The sequence below is a fragment of the Ambystoma mexicanum genome, chromosome 10 (genome assembly GCF_040938575.1).
Source record: "Ambystoma mexicanum isolate Mex_15411 chromosome 10, UKY_AmexF1_1, whole genome shotgun sequence".
In the NCBI taxonomy this organism is placed as follows: domain Eukaryota; kingdom Metazoa; phylum Chordata; class Amphibia; order Caudata; family Ambystomatidae; genus Ambystoma; species Ambystoma mexicanum.
This window is the reverse complement of record NC_090932.1, coordinates 21,866,662-21,886,353: the sequence shown is the minus strand read 5'-3', so window position 1 is coordinate 21,886,353 and position 19,692 is coordinate 21,866,662. Positions and strand designations below refer to the sequence as shown.

Sequence of the window (19,692 nt, the reverse complement as noted above, 5' to 3'; positions counted from 1 at the left end):
TGAGTATTTTCATGTATATGTAGATACTGAAGTTTGTTTCTATTTTAGGTGAACGGCCAATCAGAACATGTACCTGTAGTAAGGCCACCAGGTCTCCAGGTCTTCCGCAGTGGACAGTACGTCATGGTCACTACAGACTTTGGCCTGACGGTCAGGTTCGATGGGGTCCACAGGGTGGAGGTGACTCTTCTCGGCACCTACAAAGAGAAGGTCTGCGGCATGTGTGGGAATTACAATGGAAACGCCACAGACGACTTCCTAAATCCAGACGGAGGCCTGGAGCTGGATTCAAGCAGTCTGGGTAACAGCTGGCAGGTGGACAATGACACCAGGTGGGTCCTTCTTGCGGCAAACTATCAATATCTTCGTTGTTTATAATTCATGGCTCATGTCTTAATTACTACAACCACTGACAGATCATTGTATGTCAACAGGTGTTCAACAGGACCTCACACCCCACTATGCACTGATGATGAAAAGCAAAGCATAGCAAGCAACAGCTTCTGTGGAATCATCATAGACAGCAATGGCCCTTTCCAACGGTGCCATGCTGTGATAAATCCAGCGCATTACTTCACTAACTGCGCGTACGACTTGTGTGAGTCGCACTTGGACCCTGGCGCCCTCTGCCTGAGCCTGCAGTCTTACGCTGATGCCTGCCAAGCGCAGGGGGTGACCATAGACCCCTGGAGGAACGACACATTCTGCCGTAAGTAGCATGTTACTTTTTGAACAAAGGCGAAAGGATATATAGAAATAACTGCTTGCCTTGATTTTGTATTTTGTAGCTGTTTGTTGATTCCCTGAATATTGCTTAAGGGGTGTTTTTCTGTCGGTAGGCATAGTCATGATAAATGCAATGGTTCGACCTGATTGCAACTTGACATGTTTGCACATTGTAAGCTTTATCAAGTCACTTTGATCATGACATGTGCAACCACATTATTTTTGTCATGGGGGTCCCCCATTCACTCCTTCCCTGTCCCATAGACCCTCCCCCGCACCCCTTCCCTGCCCCTGCATATGCATTTGGTTGACTTGTTCAATATGACTCACAAACCCACAACGTGCAGTAATGTGATGTTGTTGCTATTGCAGACCAAAGGCTACAAGTTTTGTTGGCAAACAACCATCCAGCAGAGTAGCCTGGTGCTGTGATACATGTATACATATAAACTGTCCCACCTGTCAATCAATCATATTGACCAGATCATCATGAAGTGTAAGCATCCACTTTTAGGACTGGTTTTAGAGACGCCAGAGAGGCTTCCACTGACATCCTTCTATGAAATACATATGTTTGGAGGCAGTTTCTAAACACGCCCCATTCAAGGCATGGCTTGAGTATTCCCCATCCCACCCCACGCTAGCCTGAATGGGGAGCCGGCATCTGGCAACATAACATAACAACTGGTGTCCAAACTACAATGCACCCAGATTGCTGTGGTTAGGCCTTCACTAAAGCAGGTCTGACTATCTCTGAAGTCAGAAGAAATCTTCACTAGTTATTCATGAAATCTTCACTAGTTAATCGCTGCACTGGCTCCCAGTGGCTGCAAGGACTAAGTTCAAAACCCTCTGCATTGTCCACAAGGCCTTCTGGGGCTGGGGCCTCAAAACCTTCAACTCTCTCTTCCTAAATATCTTCCTTCTCGAGCTCTTTGCTGATCCACCTCCAACTCCCTCAGGGTTAGTCGCTTCTCCAAGCAACGAGTTGGTGATAGATCTCTTTCCTCGGCTGGGGCCTCCCTCTGGAAAAGCCTCTCTGAAACTTGAGGAGCACCATCTCCGATTCCGGAAGCACCTCAAAACCTTCCTCTTTGCTTCTGCTTTCTCTCTTCCTCTCCCCTGCTGATCTCCTGGCTGAATCTGAAACTGCACTGGTTGCCTGGCTACCCTCTGTTCCCGGGCCCAGGTCCCCTCCCCGCCAGGTGCACATCTGCACTGCCTCCCTGGCAACCCTTGCACTCTGGGGCTGTTTCTGTATCCCTACAGCCTCCCAGCAGCACTCGAGACCTGATGCCTGCACTTACCTTTGCACCTGCCACCAGCTGGCCGCACTTCTTATGTATTGTTCTTAATTATTGTTTCTATCTATGTCCTTTTTATCCTATGTACTGCACTCCGTCTCTCCCCCCTCATACTTTTCCCTTCCGCCCCTCCTTCTCCTCCTGCACTTGCGCAATCTCAATGTCACCTGGCCCAGTAAGATCAGTGTCTCTGTCGTCCCTCTGTCCCCCTCCTTTGCCTCGTCGCGCCTTGAAACACTTCTGTATAGGCGCGTTATAAATGCCATATCATATCATTAACAGAATCATTGTCTTTGTGGGCTTAACATGGTCTTTAAATGTATGACCCTGAATTTCCCCCGCCCAGGGCAGTACGCTCCATACTTACCCATAACTAAGGTCAGCAAAGAAGTGCCTCCTGGTAGCGCTAACCCACAGGATGATCAGAAGAGTAGGCAAATGCTTTGCCAGTTGGAACCCCCACGAACATGGAACCACCACCCTCTCTATTTTTGAAAGAAAGATTCACCCACTTGAACTGTTCCTTTACCCACGCTTTGCCATCATTCGTCTCTATTCTTGGCTCTCCCTCATCAAATCTCCTCCTGGTGCCTGTGTATATATCGCTCTGGGATGCTCTTGGTCCCAACTGAAGGCTGCATCTGCGCTGTCAAGTATCGAGAGTCCATTCCTTTTGTTTTGACACTTTAGTAACGTAATCACTCACTCAAACTTGCCCTCATCCTTCACACTAAATAAATGATATTAGCATTGTGCTTAACCTCCAGCAACACGTGGAATATTGCTGCACCAGTAGCAGCGTGCATGCCTCCATGTCCACATGTGGATGGAGAAGGAGAAATCAGAGAGAGGTAGGAGTTGGTGCACCGAGGGCAGTGTCCCCGAACCCGATGTCTGAGAGAGAGGAAGAGGAGGTGGATTCACTGTGTCAAAGGCAGACGGGAGAGCAATGAGAATTAGATGGAAGAATTTGTGGAACGCTGAGCTGATGTAGGGAGGGTGGCGATATGCGTGAGTGACTGCCGGAGAGGATTCCAGAGTCCATTGCACTTGATTTAGGTAGTGATACAGCTGCACACCCACCATTCCAGAACTTTACGAAGTGAGGGTGAAGGCTGAGAGTTGTTTGGAATATTGGGGTCACCAGTGATGTTCTTAAGATGGGTTGCATGGCAGCCACCTTGTCGGACGTTGGTAAGCTTTGAAAGTAATGCGACCGGTTACAGACACAAGCAAGGATTTGACAGGTAAAGTGTCCCAGCTGTTTGTCTGTTGAGGGCTTCTGGAGTTTCTGTTCCTCTAGGTGCTCTTGTCCAGAGGATATTTGCCTGGCACTTTGGGCTGGGCTCTCCTTATGCACGGGATCAGACTGCTACTCCCTTGATGATATCCTAAAGTCTGACAAAGAGAGCTGACGCATGATTGAAACACTCTGATAGAGCCACACACTATAGGCCGCACTGTTTTTGCTTTTAATCACTTTCAGGCAACAAGTTTTCACAATGGGCTTCACCGTGCGCCGAAAACTGGAGGTAGTTCCATTGCTGCCACTTTTTCTTATATCAATGAAATTACTGCTATTTTACAACAACACCGAATTTTGGGTTTCCGGCCTGCTGTGGAGCGTTTACCTCAAGTGATCGATGATGAGCAAGAGAATGGGAAGGGGAATAGAGCAAGGGAGGAAGCCATTGATAGAGGGCACCATCGATGATGAACAAGAGAATGAGAAGGGGAATAGAGCAAGGGAGGAAGCCATTGATAGAGGGTACCATCGATGATGAGCAAGAGAATGAGTTGGGGAATAGAGCAAGGGAGGAAGCCATTAATAGAGGTCGACATCGATTATGAGCAGGGGAATGAGAAGGGGAATAGAGCAAGGGATGAAGCCATTGATAGAGGGCCCATTGATGGTGAGCAAGAGAATGAGAAGGAAATAGAGCAAGGGAGGAAGCCATTGGTAGAGGGGCCATTGATGATGAGCAAGAGAATGAGAGGGGAATAGAGCAAGGGAGGAGGCCATTGAGAGAGGGGGCCATCGATGATGAGCAAGAGAATGAGAAGGGGAATAGAGCAAGAGAGGAAGCCATTGATAGACGGTGCCATCGATGATGAGCATTAAGAATGAGAAAGGGAACAGAGCAAGGGAGGAAGCCATTGATAGAGGGCACCATCGATGATGAGCAATAGAATAAGAAGGGGAATAGAGCAAGGGAGGAAGCCATTGATAGAGGGAGCCATCGATGATGAGCAAGAGAATGAGAAGGGGAATAGAGCAAGGGAGGAAGCCATTGATAGAGGGTACCATCGATGATGAGCAATAGAATAAGAAGGGGAATAGAGCAAGGGAGGAAGCCATTGATAGAGGGCGCCATCAATGATGAGCAAGAGAATGAGTTGGGGAATAGAGCAAGGGAGGAAGCCATTGATAGAGGTCGACATCGATTATGAGCAGGGGAATGAGAAGGGGAATAGAGCAAAGGAGGAAGCCATTGATAGAGGGCACCATCAATGATGAGCAAGAGAATGAGTTGGGGAATAGAGCAAGGGAGGAAGCCATTGATAGAGGGCACCATCGATGATGAGCAAGATAATGAGCAGGGGAATAGAGCAAGGGAGGAAGCCATTATAGAGGGAGCCATCGATGATGAGCAAGAGAATGAGAAGGGGAATAGAGCAAAGGAAAAAGCCATTGATAGAGGGCACCATCGATGATGAGCAATAGAATAAGAAGGGGAATAGAGCAAGGGAGGGAGCCATTGATAGAGGGAGCCATCGATGATGAGCAAGAGAATGAGCAGGGGAATAGAGCAAGGAAGGAAGACATTGATAGAGGGCGCCATCGATTATGAGCAATAGAATGAGAAGGGGAATAGAGCAAGGGGGGAAGCCATTGATAGAGGGTGTCATTGATGATGAGCAAGAGGAAATATGAGCGAGAAAGGGACAGAATTCAAGCGAGAGTGTGAGAATGAGAGTGGATAGGGAGAGGGGTTAAGGTAGGTGGGGGGGTATTGGGTGACTAGAGGCAGTAGGGTGGTTGGGAGGGGCAATGAAGGGTGAAGTGTGAGTGTGGCTGGAGAGAGAGTGTGGTAGAGTATGTGGTGGGGGTAAAGAGAGAGGGGGTAGGGTGGTGGGGGTAAAGAGAGAGGGGGTAGGGTGGGTGGGGATACAGGAAGAAGTGATAGAGCAGGTCGATGGGGTAGAGAGAGAGATTGCGGGTGGCTGGTGGTTGTGAGAGAGGGGGTAGGTTGGGTGGATGTTGGTAGAGAGAGTGGGGGTAGGAGGCGTGAGTGGGGGTAGGGTGGTTGGGTGTAGATACACTGGGGGTACGGTGGGTGGGGATAGACAGTGGGTTTAGGATGTTTGGGGGATTAGATAATGGAGGATGGTGGAGTAAAGAGAGTGGGGGTAGGGTTGGTTGGTATAGAGAGAGTGTGGGTAGGGTGGGTGGGTTGGGGAGGTGAGAGTGGGGAATAAAGAGAGGGAGTAGGGTGGGTGAGTTTGGGTAGAGAGGTGAGGGTAAGGTGGGGGATTGGGGTAGAGCGAGTGAGAGTATGGTGGGTGGTTTTGGGTAGAGAGTGGGGATTGGGTGGGTGGGGTTGGGTAGAAAGAGTGGGGTTAGGGTGGTTGGGTGGGCGGGGTAGAGAGAGTGGGGAAAGTATGGGTATGGGTGCAGTGAGAGAGAGGGGGTAGGCTGGGTAAGATGGGGGTTGAGAGAATGGGGTTAGGGTGGGTGGAGTTTGAGAGAATGGAGCTAGGGTGGGTGCCTGAAGGTAGAGTGTGCGAAGTGTGGGTGGGGGTAGAGAGATTGGGGTAGAGTGTGGTAGTGAGAGAGGGGGTGGGGTGGTTGAGTGAGTGGGGTTTGAGAGAGTGGGGGAGCGGTAGCTGAGTGGTGGTAGTTGGTTGAGGGCAGGGAACATGAACAACAAAGCACCCTCGGGAGGACTTGTCAAATGTAGCCCAACATAGCCCAAACATAAGCAAACCAGCAGATGTAATGGGGGGTAGACAGGTGGGGGTAGAGGGAGTGGGGTGGGTGATGGTAGAGAGGGTGGTGAGTGGGGGCAGAGGGAGTGGGCATGAGGTGGGCGGGTGTTAGTAGAGAGGCAGCCTCGAGATAAACAAAATAGCCCAATAAGGCGAATCACTACGCAGCTGGGAAATGGAAAGCTCGGTGGACTTGCTACTTACAAAGCTACTGATTGAAGCAAATCTTGTTGGGGAGCTTCTCATTGGGTAGTACAGTGAAGTTGTTTAGAAAAATAAATTTTAGTGAGTTGGCCATTTCATGCCATGACATTGCTGGTTGCTATGCCAACCAGATATTCTGAGTTCAGAACCCCATTTCCCTCTTTCTCTCTCTTTTGAAACAATGGTTTTAGCAAATGTGCACCACAAAAAGTTGCCAAAACCAAATAAATTACAGGTTTACCGTAATAGATGGACCAATCACTACTAATCTGCCAAAATCTCCATGGGTTCCCTTGGACTCCAAAAATGGGGACTAACACTGCGTTACCACCACTCGTATTCCTTCAGTAAATTCACAGGGCCAAGGAGCGGTAAAAGTAAACAAAAATTATGGATGTACTTCCATACTCTATTGAGGACCATTGTTGGCTAATTGGGCAGTGGCTGGTAACATCCCTGCATGGTGTAATAAAGCCTCTTCCCAGCATGCACTGCACTGACTTTCTAGGGATTGCTCCAGTTTCTTCTGCTTGAACTCATCAGAAACTAAGATAGTTTAGTCAGAATCTTAAAGGTTGATGGGGGAGGGAGAGGGGTGATTTCTTGACTGCAAAAATGACCAGATGCTGCTACCACTCATGAGAGCAGGGAGCCATGCAAAAGTGCAGAATGCAGCAAGCATGACATCACTGCACTTAAAGATGGAATTTGGTAATGCACCAATAGGAATCATAGCAGCACACCTGTAGAAGGGCAGGTGGCCTAAAATATCTGCTAGTAGTAAATAGAATTACCTTAATCTGAAAAAACAACGCCAATGAAATAACTTATCATTTGTTTTTTTACTGAAGCCATGTTTAACCTTACTCATTGCTTTTCTGTGCTGTTCTTTTAGCAATCCTCTGTGCAGCCAACAGTCACTATGAGCAGTGTGGCACCGCCTGTCCGGGAACATGCGTGAATCCAAGCTTTCCTTCCTCCTGCAGTCGTCCATGCACTGAAGGCTGTGTCTGTGACAGTGGCTATCTTCTCTACAATGCCAAGTGTGTCCCCAGATCTCAGTGTGGGTGTTGGGAGGACGGCAAGCACTACCCAGTGGGCTCTGAACATTGGACTGACAGCACCTGCTCCAGAAAGTGCCGCTGTCCCTCCCAAGGCAGTAGCCTGGTCTGTACCAATGATGCATGCAGAGAGGATCAGTACTGTGGCATTGCAAATGGAGTGCCTCGCTGCATTCCGCACACCTACGGAATTTGTAGAGTCCACAACGATCCTCATTACAGCACATTCGACAATCAGAACCATGCCTTCATGGGCCTCTGCACCTACACCCTGGCCAAGCTCTGCACCAACTCCACGTCACTCCAGTATTTCAATGTGGAAGCTAAGAACGAGCATCGCGGACGCCCATCAGTCTCCTACGTGCAGAAGGTCATAGTTCATGTCTACGGTCAACACATACAAATCATCAGGAATGAACCAAATAGAGTTTTGGTGAGCATACATCTCATTTTGTTTTGGACTTGTTGAACATAGTATATTTTAGGTTCTCTGAGAGTCATTTGTACAACCCTTCACAGGCCCAAAGAGGACAATGCTTCTTATGCCAAGAGTCAACTCTTATTTCTCGTAAATCCCTCAGCCCTTCTCAACTTGTCACACGTCGTTTTAAAGCAGGTGTGATTCTGTTTTTGCATCCAACGCTTCATCCTCTCAGAACCTTAGGTAATGTCAAAGTACACACCAAAAGTAGGCAATCACATAGATAAGTAGCCTAGAGACAAAAAGGCAACATGAAGTCCTATGTAACCAAGAAAGTGTTGTGATTTTAGCTCATACTGTGTATGAACTTATTTCCACACACTGGGCCTCATTACGGGCTGGTTGGTAAAACCCACTGCTAGGCGGCGGCTTATCGGCGACCCCGCAACACTGTGTATGCCACCTGACTTCTCTGTGCTACCGGTATATTATGGCAGGCGGTGGGAACGGTAAATCCCCATTCACGTGGAGTCCTATGGGAATGGGGACACTGAAACACCGGCACCATTGCTAACCATGCCAGTGCTTCATTGGCAACCATGCCAGTTGGGGCCTGAAAACCCGGCAGGTCAGGCCTGCTGGGAGATCTGTGGCCCCTACCGGCATTGTTGTAGTATGGCTGTCCGGAAAGGGTGCCGGTAGCAATGTACCAGCACCCTTTCCGGACAGCCAAACGTATAATGAAGCCCATTGTCTCTGTGGACATGGAAATCCATTATTACGTTCTGATGACTAGTGTGCTGTCTTCTGTGCCACAATTGACAGCTCCCATGACCCTTTGCTGAAAGGGGGGGCATTGATGCTTCTTCTCTCCCCAAGTCCCTGTCTATGCTGCACCCCTCAGGTGAGAACCTCTGTCACATTCAGTGGCCGTGGGAGTCACTAGATTGTGCGGGCTGAGAAAGAGTCATCTAAAGCTTGAAGAAGTGTTGCCAGACAATGCATGGAGAGTTGGAGAAGTGTGATAGGAGTGCTGTGGAAGAGTTAAAAAGGTTTTGAGAAAGCAGTGAGAATATATTAAGGAAGCTTTGGGGAGCATTTAAAGAAGAGTTTGGAAGGTTTTAAAAATGGCTATGACAAGGAAGTGCTGGGAAATAATTAAGGCACGTTTGGGAATAGTTGAGTAGGAATTGAGACAAGATTGAAAAAGCATTAATTGGGGAAGGTTTGAGGAATTATTTGAGGAATGGCTCTGCAAAAGCTAGTGAATGGTTACGGACGGTTTGAGGAGTTCTTTGAGGAATGGCTTTGCAAAGGATAATGAAGGTGTAAGGAAGGTACATTATAAGTGTATACTCTGTTCTGAGGCACCTTGTTTTAAAGCACTTTAATTGTGTGAAATATTGGAACACTTTGGGATAAAGATCGCCGTCATTTAGGTGCGAGGAAAATAAGTATTTCTTTAGTGTTGCAAATGGAAACCGTCCCCTTGCTAGAACCATAGCTTGCCCTCTAAAGATCATAGACACAGCTCGCACGTGATGCGGGCACGCCAGAGGCACACCATGAATAGCCAAAACCAGCTACAGATATCAATGAATAGGATCGACCCAAGCAAAGAGTTCAATGAGTGTCTGGAGCCAGTACGGCCAACTGGGGATTGATGGTCATAGATATGTTCATTCAAAGCCTATCCTTTCTACTCCCTCTCATCAACTTTCCAGCACAAGCACAGGTTGAGGAAATGTTAGGGAATAGTTGAGCAAAGCGTAGCAAAATGTCTGTTCTGCCTCCATTGTCCACACGTCCCTGTTCCAAAGAAGGCCAACACTCAGTCATTAGTTAGATGGAGCTCCAATATTTCTTTGGCAATCATTTGCCGCCTCATGGTTTCATGAGTCTCCCTCCTGCCCATGTCTTGCCTTATTACACAATGCGGCACTTCTGGAAGATGTCACATACACAGTTTGGGAAACTCTCACACGCAGTACATTACCCTTCCTTGGCTTCACTATTGCCCGATGTCTTGTCCTAAGTGTTATATCCGGGCCTCTTATGGTGTTGATGTATCACTGGTCCTCAATGCATGTTGGTAGAATGTTGGCGAGCGTGGGTGAATGGCACCACAAAGGGTGTTACATGGCACATGCATGCATGAGTCCATGTGTGTGCCTGAGGATCAACCGGTGGAAGGGTAATTGAAGTTCCAAGTCTACCTCAGAGTAAAGGTCCTTTCTGAGATAAAACATATTTCATTTCTGCCTATAGGTGAATTCTATGTGGACAACCGTGCCCTGGACTTTGGCTGGCGGCTCAGTGACAGTACAGAGGAGTGGGCGATACACTGTTCTGGAGACGGATTTCAAGCTGACCGTTTCCTATGACACGGACCACACCGTGGAAGTGAAGCTCCCAACCACTTACTTCAACAAGACCTGTGGCATGTGTGGAAACTTCAATAACCTGCGACAGGATGATTCCATGATGCCCAATGGGCAACAAGCTCAGAACACCAACCAGCTCGGAAACAGCTGGAAGGTCCCAGATGATGACCCAAATTGTGGGACAGTTGACCCAACACAGGTTCCTCCCACAGCAGGTCCCCTATGCACACCTGAAGAGGAGCAACACTACACAAGACTCTGTGAAGAGATTATAAATCAAAACGGGCCTTTTGGGATCTGCAACTCTGTGATCAGCCCGGAGAACCATGTGTCGAGCTGCATCTTTGACCTCTGCGCACTGGGCGGTGACAGCGCAACATTGTGCATGTCCTGGCAGGCCTATGCGGATGCGTGCCAGCACGCAGGAGTGCCCATCCTTCCTTGGAGGAACTCAACTTTCTGCCGTGAGTAGCTTCGCAAGGGTAACCTTTCATGCAATGTTCACAATCACTCAACATTCAATGACTTTCATGTTCTGTTTTTCTTTTCTTTTATCAAATGTACACTGTAATTCACACATTCTCATTTGTAAGAAAAACACATTTTATATCTAAAATGGAATCCTTTCTGAGCCATGACTGGAGTAAGTGGGGAGAACACGCCCGTGCATATATTTCAGTGTGGACTGTCCAAAAAAGCAGACCTTGTGACGGAGCAATGGGAACAATACGACCAGGGCTCCAAGGTGCAATGCCATCTTGCAGATTTGAAAATGTTCCCCTGCCTTGGGATGGCAAAACATGTAGAGGGTGTCTTCGGCAGATCATAGCACTTCATGCATACTTTAGAAAAACATCAAGTGTTCATTTCAAAGAAATAATGAATGACGTTGAAATTACTGATTAATCCATCCTCTTAAAAAAAGGACACATATTCCCAAGAAGGGGTGAGGTGGTGGCGTCTAATCAAAGTGTAAATGGCCGAGGTGTAAGGCACATGTGTAGCCATTTCTTGGTTTCCCACCCCAGCAAAAAAAAATGCCTTGCCAGTATGGCATTTGATTGCATTCTCTGGCCATGTTGTGAAAATGTTGGCATCATTGCAATCTCTGGTAATAATGTGAGCATGTAGGCATGTTACTACATTCTCTGGCAATGGTGTGAGCATGCTGGCATTTGATTGCATTCCTGGCAATGGCGTTAGCATATTGGAATGTTATTGCATTCTCTGGCAATGGTGTGAGCATGTTGGCATTTGATTGCCTCCTCTGGCAATGTTGCGAGTACCTGAGCATTTTATGCCCCTACCAGTTACGTGTGTTAGCACCAGGCCTTATGATGGCAATACCTGGCATGTGAGAGCAATAGCTCGCATGTGGGGTGAGCACCAGCACTAATGGTGGCAGTACCTTGGCATATGATGACGTTCACTGGCAAGTTTAACATTTCAGGGAAAGGCATTTTACATCAGGATAATGCAGAGATGCCAGACACCTGTGCACTGCAACCTGGGAGCTCAGACATTCATTATTTACCAAATTCAAAGGTCTAAGAGAACATTCTGTGATGTAAGCGCAAGAAATACAATTCCTGACGAACACATGGTAGCCTGGTACATTGGCATGAGCAGTTATCACTGCCACTCTCCTGGCCTCAAAGTCTTGCCCATACATCTAATAACTAATCATTGTAAAGCAGCTCCCCAGCTTGATTTCAATGTAACCACTTGCTGTTTGATTGTGTTTTGTAGCTCTCGATTGCAGTGCCAACAGCCACTTTAATGCCTGTATGACGGCCTGCCCTGCGACATGTCTGGACCGGTCATCCCTTCAGAACTGCAGCAAGCCTTGCGTTGAGGGCTGCGAGTGCGATGAGGGCTTTGTGCTGAGCGGGGCCTCCTGTGTCTCTGTCACCGAGTGTGGCTGCTGGTACAGCGGGCAGTACTACAATGTAAGTGTCCACAGTCAGAAGATGCCCCGTGCCTCTGAGAATTCCCTTCCACATTAACATCATGTATTATCCATCCTTTTCTTCTTGCAGAAAGGAGAGAGCTTCATGGACGAGAATTGTCAGAACAGCTGTGAGTGTCAGGGAAATAACAACATGCAATGCATTCCCGTATCCTGCACACCCGATGAAGTCTGCAAGATTCAAAATGGCCTCCGCGGATGTTACCCAGCAAGCACTGCCACCTGTCACATCTACGGGGACCCACACTACACAACCTTCGATGGGAGACTCCACCACTTCCAGGGCTCCTGCAACTACACAGTGGCAGAGACCTGTGGAAATACCTCCACCAGATTCAGTGTTACCACCCGAAACGAACACCGCGGCAGCCCGAGCTGGACCGCTCTGAACTCTGTAGCACTCACAGTAAACGGCAACCACATCGCTCTGAGGAAGGGCAACCATGTTTCAGTGAGTATCATTTTGATTGTGTTTCAAAGATGATATTATTTGCAATGAAATCCATTTGTTTTAAATTCAATATAATCTCATTTTCACATGTAATGCGCACCTGCCTGTCTCTTTTAGGGTCTCACCCGCCCCAGTTTTTAAAGATTACTTTTATAGTTTACGCTGAGCCCATCCTGAGATGAGTGGGTTCAGAACCATTCATTCATATCTATGCTCCCATGTTTGCGTCCACAGTGTCCCAAGTAGGGGTATACAAATTTCAATCACAGCAAAACCTCAGGTGAAACCACACATTGGGCCTCATTATGAGTATGGAGATAGCCGTGCCTGTATGGCAGGCACGGCTACCACCATGCTCTTAACCGACACCCCCTCGCACGATTGATCAATTACCGGCCCATTACGAGATGAGTGGGCCGGTAATTGCCCATTCGTGGGTGGCGGTAATGCCGGGCTCCCGATGCCCATTCTGCCCGATAGGGCAGAATGGGGGTGGGGAGCATGGTTGCACCGGCACCGTTTATAACGTTGGCGGTGCAATCACGAGTTCTGCTCGCGGGTGTCGCACAGCTCTTACCTGGCGGGCTGTCAGGAACCCACGAGCAGAACTCGGAATGTGGCAGCCCGGTATGAATGGTGCCGGTGCCTTACCCGCACCATTCATACCGTGGCCGCCACTGTTATAATGAGGCCCATTGTTTTTTAAGCTCAGCTCTCACTCAGGAAGTCACTACTGTAGCAACATCATGTTACGATGAGTCCGGTTACACTCCTGCCCTCTCTTAGCCTCTCCTTCTGAACCCCTGACTGGCTGGAACCCAGTTTATAGTGAAAGTTCATGAAGTTCTGTAATGGTTTTAGATCCATTGTTTACCAATAACTATGTGATAGAAGTGATGAAAGATCCAAACTGAAATTAAGTTAAAGAAGAAAGATTTGGGTTGAGGGGATTCCGGGAGGTGGGATGGCCCGTGGGGCGGGACTGGTGTATTGATGTTGGGAACTTTCAAGTGCAAGAATTCAGAGGTGGTGGGTTTGAGGAATTTGGTGAAGGTGAGAATCTTAGGGAGGGTTATGATGGGCGTTGCAGTGTAGAAGGGGTATGACTAGGATTAAGATAATTATATGGAATGTGAGCAGGCTGGGTCACAACAAGAAGAGAATGACCGCAGGGAATTACTGAATCGTTGGAAGATACAGGTGGCATTCTTTTTTTTTGTTTTGAATTTGTTTTTATTAACATTATACATATAAGGTAGGGTGCAAAAGCAAACCCTGCCAACCATACACTAAGCAAACATAAATGTCAGTATTTTTATCTTTTAATCCCGTCCCTCCACCCCCCTCCCTCCTGACCCCCCCCTCCACCTTTTCAATATACCAAGTTTTGAGGGTTTGCAGGTTATAGGAGCTGCAGAGAGAACATTCAAACATCGTTGCATTATTTGTCGTACACTTTGACATAGTGGGGTCAGATTGGTTCAAAGCAAACTGGGGGCCAAATGTAGTCCTTGGGGCCGGTGGTGAGATGAGCGAAGTAGATAAGTAATAAGGCATTTGTTACAGACGCATTGAAATGCATTCATCATGGAGGAGAACTGCAGTCCATTCCTGCACAAATTCCGACACTGTGTCATTATTTATTGCTGGAAGCTTTTCATAGGTAAAAATCGACCTTAGTTTGCAAAGCCACTCCTCCTTGGAGGGCGCTAGGATGCTTTTCCACTTTTGGGCCAATGCTAACCTCCCCGCTCTCAACATAGCCCCGATGACCCTTGGGAATGCATTCTGTTCCGTCTCCGGCATGGGAGTACCCAGGAGAATTTCCAATGGGAGTAGAGATGGGCAGTACCCCTCTATATCCTTAATCCAGCTGAGCAGTTCCGACCAGTACAACTGAATAACCGGACATCCCCACCACATATGGAACCATGTGCCCTTTTGTAGACATATCCTAGGACAGAAAGGGGATACTTCTTCAAACATTTTGGACAGGGTGGTCGGGGGGGCGACGCCAGGAATGGAGTATCTTGAAGCTGTGTTCCATCGCAGCTGTATACAGTGAACCCGTGAATATAGATTTAAAGATTGCCCTCCAAGTGTGGTCATCCAGCGTCATGCCCAGCCTTTCTTCCCATATTCGTTTGAAGGGTTGTCTACCCTCCAAGTTAGCCGTTATCAATGTGCTATAAAACTTAGATAGGGAGCCCTTCCTGGAGACGCTATTGGCTAGGACATTTTCAAAAGGGGTGAGGGGGCGTTTAAAGTTGTCAGCCCACCGGGGGTGAGTCAGAATTCCCTTCAGGTGCAGATATTCGAAGATTGAGGGTGGATAGTCGCCCATTGCCTCGGTCAGTTGATCGTATTCTATGAAACCTTCTTCGCGAGAGAGTTGGGAAATCCTCTCAAAGCCCATGTCTGACCATGCTTGGGTATCTCGGAAGCCTCTGGTGTCTAGATTGACAGGGGGGCCCCACAGTAATGTTAAAGGGGACAGCCAGGAAGACAGCATTTTATTATCTTTATTCGGTTTCCAGGCTGCCCAGAGGACCGCTAATGTGGGGGGCATTCTGAGGTGGGAGAGGAGGGCTTTAGGGGAGGCCCATAGTCGGTCTCTAACTTTTTTCGGGTAAGTGTGGGTGTCCTCAATGTATGTCCAGTATGTTCCAACATGACCCGGAGCTGAGCTGCTTTGTGGTATAGCCTAAAGTCAGGGAGGCTGAATCCCCCATGAGACTTTGGGAGGGTCAGGGTAGAGAACTTGACTCTTGCTCTCCTCCCGTCCCATATAAACTGAAGAACCCGGGACTGCAAAGCTTCGAAGAAAGCATCAGGGATTACCACGGGGAGGGCTGCAAAGAGGTATAGTAAGCGGGGTAAGATGTTCATTTTAACCGTGACCATACGCCCAAACCAAGAGAGTGTAAGAGGTGCCCATCGTTTGAGGTTGCTACTAATCTTAGCCAAAATCTCTGGGAAGTTGCACTGGTAAAGTTGTGTAAGGTCCCTAGGAATGCAAGTACCCAGGTACCTAGTGGACACACGTTCTATTCTTACTCCCAGTATTTCAGAGTCTCCCCCAATATCTTGGTCCCCGGGACCCATAGGCATAATGTTGGACTTGGACGTGTTTATCTTAAGCCCCGAAAAGGCGCCGTAGTAGTTTATAAGATCAAACAGTCTGGGTAGAGAGACCTGGAGGTTGGTTAGATAGCCCAAGATGTTGTCTGCAAACAGGGAGAGTTTGAAGTTGCAGTCGTCACAACTTATCCCTGTGATTTCCTGATCAGCTCTGATCGCTATGGCCAGGGGCTCCATTGCCAGAGCATATAAAAGGGGTGACAGGGGACAACCCTGACGGGTTCCTCTAGATAGAGCCAGGGGTTCCGATGCGCCGCCATTGACCAGAACTCTTGCTATAGGGCCATTATATAATGCTGAGACCCACCCACAGAAATTGTCCCCTAGACCCATTTTCCGAAGAACTTTACCCATATAAGGCCATTCGACACGGTCGAAGGCCTTTTCAGAGTCGAATGCAAGCAAGTAGCCCTCCACCCCCTGCCTCGAAGCCTCGTGCATGAGGTCCAGGGTCTTCCGTATATTGTCCGAACCCTGACGTCCTGGAATAAAGCCTACCTGATCTATTTGCCAAAAGTTTAGCCAAGATCTTAACGTCAACGTTGAGAAGGGATATAGGGCGATATGATTGACACTGGGAGGGATCCTTCCCTTCTTTGGGGAGCACTACTATCAGTGCGGACATCATCGTGGGTGGGAGGGTGCCAGGTTTATGTGCTGAGTTGAACATCTTGGCCATAAACGGGGCTAGCGTTGATCGATAGGTCTTATAAAACTTGACTGTATACCCATCATCCCCTGGGGCTATTCCACTCTTCAAAGAGGATATGGTGTCTATTATCTCCTGCAGGGTTACAGGGAGTTCTAGTATACTTGCTTTCTCGGGTGTGAGGCTGGGAATCGGGAGGGAGTCCAGGAAGTTATCAATCTCGGTTCCGTCCCCTGCGTATTCCGAGCAATACAGATGCTTGTAATATTGCTGAATTTGTTCGGCAATTTTACTATCTCTTACCGTCAATTCCCCTTCAAGGGAACGGATGGAATTCACCCTCCTACTATTTCTGAGCTCCCGAAGCCTCCAAGCCAACATCTTATCTGCTTTTTCCCCCTTTTCCATGTATTTCTGTTTCAGGAAGGACCTTTTTTTCCGTTTGTCCCACCTGGAGGTCTGCCAACTTTGAGCGCAACCTTTGGAGCTCCTTCCACTTTCCAGGGAACATCTGCGTTTTCAATTTCCCCCCCGGTTGAATAGCCTCTATTTTTTCCTTCAATGGTTTATCCTCATGGCCCCTCTCCCTCTTTTTCCTCGAACCTGTCTCAATAAGAGGTTGCCTAGTGGTTGCCTTGAATGCCTCCCAAACTCCCATGACACCAACCTCCCCATTGTCGTTTATGGAGAAGTACTCTTCAATGGCTGTTAGGAGGGATTGGCGTACTTCCTTGTCGTGCAGAAGGAGGTCATTGCACCTCCACAGGGACCCGGATGCAGGGGCAGGGGGAATGCCCAGTTTTATTCTAACCAAGTCGTCGGCCGTCCAAGGGACAACCTCTACCCCCGAGTCTGTGACCTCTCCCCGAAGCGTGGAATCAACTAGGATATAATCAATACGGGAAAATGAAGCATGAGGTTTTGAGAAAAAGGTGAAGTCGGGATCACGGCCTTGCTTAAAGGGGTGTGTATCGCTCAGCCCCATTTCCTCGTTAACTGCTTGGAAAGCCTCAGCCAATTTTTTATGGAGTTGCAGGTTAGGACATGGATTGAACGACCTCCTATCCCGTTCTGGGCAGAGAACCATATTAAAATCCCCACCAACCAGTAGAGTGCCCTCGGAAAAAGCTATTATTTTCTCTTTCATCCCCACCCAGAAGGCATCTTGTGCCTCATTTGGAGCATATATACACACCAGGGTAAACAACCGACCCCTCACCTCCCCCTTGACCATAATATATCGTCCTTCCGGGTCTGACCTCTGAGCTTTGAGTACGAAATGAGCCCCTGGAGAGACCAGTAGGGCAACTCCGCGTTTCTTAGCCAGAAAGGACGCTGCGTACACCTGGTCAATGTTGTTAGCCCTCAGCTTTGGTTCCTTGCCCCGGACCCAGTGTGTTTCTTGTACAAATAGGAAGTGGAGCCGGAGCCTCGAAAATTCTTTCACCAACAACGACCTTTTAGTAGGAGAATTGTTCCCCCGTACATTTAACGACCCCACTGTCGAAAATTGGAGTGAATCATCCATCATAGCGATGGTAAAAGCTCATGTCTCCCTCCATAGAGCAACACATTTCCATGCTCCTGTAATACTTCCGCTCCCTGCTGCAGACCAAAAACAAGTCTAAAGTTACAAAACATCCCAGAAAACTAGGCTTATCCCATCTGAATCCCCGATGAACAAACCCCCACTTTTCCCTCCCCCCTCCCCCCTACCCCCTGAACGCCTGGTAGACCAGTGGCTTCATCCTGTCGCTGAGCCAGGCCACCATTGTCTCCCCCCTCTGGGCTCTTGAACTCTTCAATAACAACAACCTGAGCCCCCCCACCCCTCTGTCACCTTTAGATCAGGAACTATTACAGTGCACCCCCGCTTGGAGTAAAGAACAAACTTGATCATAAAGCTTCCTGGCGCTCCTCAGGTGTCAGGCTGACCAGGGGATGTCGGTGCCACTCTTCTAAACTTCCTGTGGCCTCGGACTTTACGTCTCTCCTGTGGAGCCTTTGTCCCCCCGGGGCCAACCGGAGCTCTCCCACGCTCTTGCTCTCCCACCTCCAAGTTTGGTTCATCCGAGAGTTCCCCCGACACCCTACGAATATCGTCCTCCGTGACCAGGGCGTATTTGTATCCTTCCAGCTCGAAGGAGAGAAAGGGTATCCCTACCTGTATCGGACCCCCTTGGCCTGGAGCATTTTCGTCAGCAGAGAGCAGAGTCGACGTCTTGCCAGGGTGAAGGCGGACAGATCTTGATACACCGAGATCTGGGCCCCCTCCCAATCCACTGGACCCCTGTTGCGTGCCAGTTCCAGGATTTTGCTTTTCTCCGTGAAGTAATGGAATCGTACGAGAATGGATCTGGGGCCTCTGGTGGCCGCACCCGCTCTATGAGCTCTATCAATAGTTGGTTCATTCGTGTTCGCGCCTTCGAAGAGTGATCTCACCACCGCATTGACAGCTTTGATAATGTCCATTTGCGTTTCACCCTCACGCTCAGGGAAGCCCAAAAAACGCAGGTTACAGCGGCGTTCCCTATTTTCTAAATCATCAAGTTTTAGGGAGCATTTCTCTTCCCTCCTCTCAAGCTCCGTTAAGCGCATGTCGAATTGAGTCTCAAAAATGTAAGGGGGCCGAGGATCATGAGGGGGCTACCCGCGCCCACTGTGTGTGCTCCTGCACCAGCTCCACGGCCCGCCGAAGTCCACGGGGGTAGTGCGCGCCATCGGGCACAGCACGCAGCCCCAAACAGTAGCTCCAGGAGAGGAAGCCAGCCCAATGCACCATGTGGCCTCGCCCGGGCACAGAACAGATGGGTCCAAAAAAAAAAACACTGTTAAGTCCGGTGGGGGGGGGCGCTCTTCCGCGCCATCCGGCGATGTTATGGGCCTCACGTAGGCCGTGGTTCACCGGCGTACGGTGCGGAGCCGCTGCGTCGGGGAGGCAGAGCTCGCTCTCCCTCCCTGTACAGTGCAGCAAACCGCTCGAGGTACCGTGTGGCCCGGCTCGGGCTCCAGTGGATGCGGGACCTGCCGCGACGAAATTTAGTGTGGAGGGGGGTCGCTCCCGTGGGCCCCACCTGAGCCGTGGCTCTCCGTTACTTCATGTGGTGCCGCAGCGCGGGAGAAGGTGGGGCGCTCTCTCCCTCCTATCTCCAGGAGTCCAGAACTCTGACAAATCTCTGCGTCGGAGAACCGGAGTTGGGGCGCTCGGGGGCTCCGAGATGCTAGAAGAATGCGGTGGGGGTCATCACTTCACTCCTGGGCGTCTGGGGGGGGCTCAGGTCCCGCTGACGGCGCCCTTGGGAGGAGACGAGTGCAGATGCGTCAGTGCATCTCTGCGCCCCCTGGTGGTCTCTCACAGGTGGCATTCTTACAAGAAACACACCAGAGGTGGA

General features: G+C 49.1%; 1 protein-coding gene across 2 annotated transcripts in view; it reads left to right on the top strand.

The window, feature by feature from the left end:
- The window catches only part of LOC138491110 (uncharacterized), a 578,562-nt gene that overhangs the window by 392,495 nt on the left and 166,375 nt on the right, over positions 1-19,692 (top strand). For both annotated transcript variants that reach the window (XM_069617434.1, XM_069617433.1), the window contains exons 74-79: positions 49-332; positions 435-709; positions 7,120-7,718; positions 9,975-10,554; positions 11,840-12,039; positions 12,130-12,510. In XM_069617434.1, the coding sequence (XP_069473535.1) occupies positions 49-332; positions 435-709; positions 7,120-7,718; positions 9,975-10,554; positions 11,840-12,039; positions 12,130-12,510 (2,319 nt within the window). The remainder of the gene's footprint in view (positions 1-48; positions 333-434; positions 710-7,119; positions 7,719-9,974; positions 10,555-11,839; positions 12,040-12,129; positions 12,511-19,692) is intronic.